The following is a 4,321-nucleotide window of genomic DNA, read 5'->3' as shown; positions in this document are numbered from 1 at the left end:
TAAATAAAAGCGCTATATATAATGAGCTTTTATTTTATTGGATTACATAAAAATATCATTCTACCTGTATAAAAATATATGCCACTCATGCTTTAGAGTCTACAGATAGGTCCTTCAACAAAGTTTTACACTTACTATTTTACTATTGAAGTAAAGTTTTCTGGTCTTTTATGCATTGTTTTCTACTGCAGTTGCGCAAAGAGTCAAAACAATGAAGTGGGCTTTTGCTGTGTTTGCCATGGTATCACTCTCCGAGTGCCTCGTTCAGTAAGTCAAACAGACTATAAATCATCATTTACTGTCTTTGTTATTTTTTATTTGTTTCTCCTATTTTCCTGCAACCTACCAAGTTCATATGCTTGTCTAAAGCAATTATAGACATATATGACACAGTGACAGGTCCATTGAAATAAAAGAAGCATCTACTGTACATACTTATGCATAAATAATAAAACTTTTAAGAGGCTGCTAGTATGAAAAAACACCTCTTTATATTTCAATAAAAAGTTTTAGGATTTAACCTAATGTGAAAAATATGTTTTTACGTTGATGATTCTTAGGTTCTCTCTGGAAAAGGGTAAGAGTGCCAGGGAGGTCTTGGAGGAACAGAATGCATGGGAGACGTATAGGCAAAAATACCCATACAAACCCACGGCCAAGTTTAATGGGTTGTCTGCTGTGGGCTCTGAATCCATGACCAATGATGCTGGTGTGAGTAAAAGCAGCTAAAGCTTGAACATATAGTTGCCCTCAGAGCTTTGACAAATGTCTCAAGAATAATCTTGGTATCTGTTCTTCTTCTCCAGTTGTCTTACTATGGAGTCATCTCAATTGGAACTCCACCTCAGTCCTTTAAAGTCATATTTGACACTGGCTCATCTAACCTGTGGGTTCCTTCCATCTACTGCACCAGTGCAGCCTGCAGTATGTACATCTGTATATGCATTATGTATTTCCACACAAAGCAATAATGTGATACTGAAAACTCCTAAAATTAAAAAAAATAATAAAAATCTAAGGTGCAGTTTAAACTGCCTGGGACGCAATTAACTGGGTCCCATCCTGGAGCATCCTGGAGCCAGCCCTGGGATACAGGCTCGAGGATGAGTGTTGTGAATATATGTAACTTCATTGGTGGGGAAGGAGCTTGTGCTGGTGTGCAAAACTGAGAGGTTTTGGGTAGATATAGTTGGGCTCACCAACATCTTGGGCAGGTTTGGACTCTGGTCCACTCTGAAGTTGCCCTAGGTGAGCAGGCACGGGTGGGTATTCTTGTATCTCCTGGTTGCTACCCTGCGGGAAATAAATCCTGAGGGTGGTTTATGCCTATTAGCCAAAAAACAGTTGAGAGTAGTCAACTTTTTTGGAGACAATAGGTATGTGCTGGAGCATGCTCCATCTGGCAGTCCCATTGATCTGCTTGGTGACTTCACCAATGTCAAAGGTCAACGTCTTGGAGGGTATAATAAGGGGGAAAAGCCTGCCCAATCTGAGCCTGGACTTCAGTGCTAATCACAGTTTCTCCATAAAAAGTACCATGAGTGAACATTAAGGGTGCAGAACATGGTCCATGAGTACACATGGCACCAGGACACCCAAGGTCACAGGTTAATTATCAGTTTTCTAATTGGATCATCATATCTACCGCCATATGCCTTGGACAGTCGAGTGAAGAGAGAAGCTGAATTATCAGCTCATCTCCACCTGGTGGGGAGTTATATCAGGTGACAAGCCTGTGGTACCTAAAGGTATAGTAAGGGTATACAGGAAATGTCTGGCAGAGGCCTCATTTCCACCTCTAGCATCCAGTTTGAGCTGGAGTCTGATGACCTCAACTGAATATGTAATCAGGCAATGGAAGTACACACTGAAAATCTCGTCAGTCTCACCATCACACCTGGAAATCAGAGTCCAGGTATGAAGGGGGACTGGTTTATTAATGGGGCTCAAATCACTGATGTAGGTAAACAACTGCTCAGTAGCAAGGCCCCTGGGGTGCATGAGGTTCTCCCTGGGTTCTTTAAGGCTCTGGATGTTGTAAGGGTGACATGGCTGACAAGTCTCTGCAACAATTCTGTTTTTTATCCTTGTTACAGAACATTAGGTAAGATATTTGAGGGTGTGTGAGAGTTTGCAAAAACAATTTTCATGTGTTTTGTGAACTTGAAGAAAACATTTAATTACATCCCTTTAGGTATTCTGTGGTATACATAGCCATTTGGTGAAGAAACAGCTGAGTGTACAAGTGAACTATTGATAAGCTGGAAAAGGTGGCTGGAGTGAGGGAAGTCTGGGCTTCTCTGATTAGACTGTTGCCCATGCAACCTGAACTCATATAAGCAGTAGGAAATGGATGGATTGATATATTTTCACACACTATTTTTACACACTATTTTTAGATAAACATGCCAAGTTTAACCCTGGCAAGAGCAGGACCTACAGAAAAGATGGAAAGCCTCTCCATATAGATTATGGCACTGGCAGCATGACTGGCTTCTTGGGATATGACACCGTGACGGTGAGAATTTAAATTCATTGAAATCCGTTCACAATTATAATGATTGCCTCAAAAAGTATTGCTGCTAAATGTTAGTAAAATATAAAAAAATAGAGGAGTTATTTAGAAATCATTTTTGACAACAAAGCAAATTGAGTGGTTTTGGTTTTAACTGGAAATTAATAAAATGACTGGAAGTTGAAATACTCAAAGTGTAAATACTTCAAAATAGGGCTTTACTTAAGTAAATGTAATTATCTAACACCACTGGTTTTCAAACTCTGTACTGGCTTCATCTTTGGTTGGCAGGTTGCTGGTCTGGCTGTGACAAACCAGATCTTTGGTTTGAGCCAAACTGAGGCCCCCTTCATGAAGTACATGCAGACTGATGGTATACTTGGTCTGGCCTACCCAAGTCTGTCTGCCTCCAGTGCGACACCCGTATTCGACAACATGGTGAAAGAGGGCCTTGTCGAGCAGGACCTCTTCTCCGTGTATCTGAGTTCGTAAGTATTATGCAGTATTTAACCTGACACTGGAAATCATTTATAGATGCCTCGTTTATCAATTTGGACTCTGAAACTGATTCGTAGTTTCAGTGTTGTTTACATGTAAGCTCTGTTTTGTTGGGGGTTTTTGTAGTAACAATCAGGGAGGCAGTGTGGTGACCTTTGGTGGTGTTGATACCAATCACTACTCTGGTTCCATCACCTGGATTCCTCTCTCCCATGAACTGTACTGGCAGATCACAGTTGACAGGTAAAACCAAAAGTTACAGCTTTATATTTATTTCAGAATCATTATAGAGCTTATTGGCAAAGAAGTGTTTTCCCTGATGCATACTGTTTTGTCCACTCCAGCATTACTGTTAATGGTCAGGTTGTGGCTTGTTATGGTGGCTGTCAGGCTATTGTGGACACTGGAACCTCTCTGGTCGTTGGACCTCAAAGCGACATTGATAGCATCAGTGTTTGGATGGGAGCTTTTAGTCTGAATGGAGATGTAAGTGACAAAAAATTTTGAAAAAGATTTCTGATCACAGTACCAATTATTCTGATAAAATTGATACTCATCACATATTTAAGCTAATTTTGAAACTTTTTGGGCTGCCCATGTTCCGTGTTTTTCGCTATATTCGACAAGTTAGCAGGCTGCTGCAGCTTCAAAACTTGCACGTAGACATGAATTATATGAATCTTCATGTCTGATTTACTGCAAGAATAGTTTGAACAACTATGAAAGTTTACATAAATTAATGTCAGATGATTTTCTTTTACTTTTTCTTTTCTCCCAGTACATTGTCAACTGCAACGATGTTGGTCAACTGCCAGATGTGATCTTTAACATCAATGGACAGCAGTTCCCTCTCCCAGCCTCTGCCTATGTCAGTGAGGTAAGCATTTCTTTCCTAATTGACTGTGTATTTTCCAACTTCTCTTCAATTCCCTAAAACTAAAGTTCTTCTGTTACATCTCCCCTAGTCCCAGAACTATGGCTGCCTCACTGGCTTCAGTGCTGAAGGTGGCAACCTGTGGATCCTGGGTGATGTCTTCCTCAGACAGTACTATTCCATCTACAACAGAGACCAGAATGTGGTGGGTCTGGCCAAAGCAAGATAATCATCCTCAAGTCAACTCCTTCAAGAGCCTATAAATCTTTTTGTTATAGAAGTCTTTCCAGCATCAAAAAATATATTAAAAAGAGTTAAATCCATGATGTGTTTGATTTTTTTTGGCACATCATACATCTCACGTGCACTATATTGCCAAAAGCTCATCTTTCCTCTCAGCATCGGTATTAGAAATCAGCATCAGCGCAGGGTAG

General features: G+C 40.3%; 1 protein-coding gene across 1 annotated transcript; it reads left to right on the top strand.

The window, feature by feature from the left end:
* The first annotated feature begins 211 nt into the window (after window positions 1–211).
* LOC134633279 (pepsin A-like) lies at window positions 212–4,116 on the top strand. The gene is made up of 9 exons (XM_063482155.1): window positions 212–267; window positions 561–711; window positions 807–924; window positions 2,400–2,518; window positions 2,807–3,003; window positions 3,140–3,256; window positions 3,358–3,499; window positions 3,792–3,890; window positions 3,979–4,116. The coding sequence occupies exons 1-9, from the start codon at window positions 212–214 to the stop codon at window positions 4,114–4,116; spliced, it is 1,137 nt and encodes a 378-aa protein (XP_063338225.1).
* Window positions 4,117–4,321: the final 205 nt, after the last annotated feature.

Source organism: Pelmatolapia mariae, linkage group LG8, assembly GCF_036321145.2.
Source record: "Pelmatolapia mariae isolate MD_Pm_ZW linkage group LG8, Pm_UMD_F_2, whole genome shotgun sequence".
Classification (NCBI taxonomy): domain Eukaryota; kingdom Metazoa; phylum Chordata; class Actinopteri; order Cichliformes; family Cichlidae; genus Pelmatolapia; species Pelmatolapia mariae.
The sequence above is the reverse complement of the archived record's forward strand: the minus strand, read 5'-3'. Positions and strand labels throughout refer to the sequence as shown.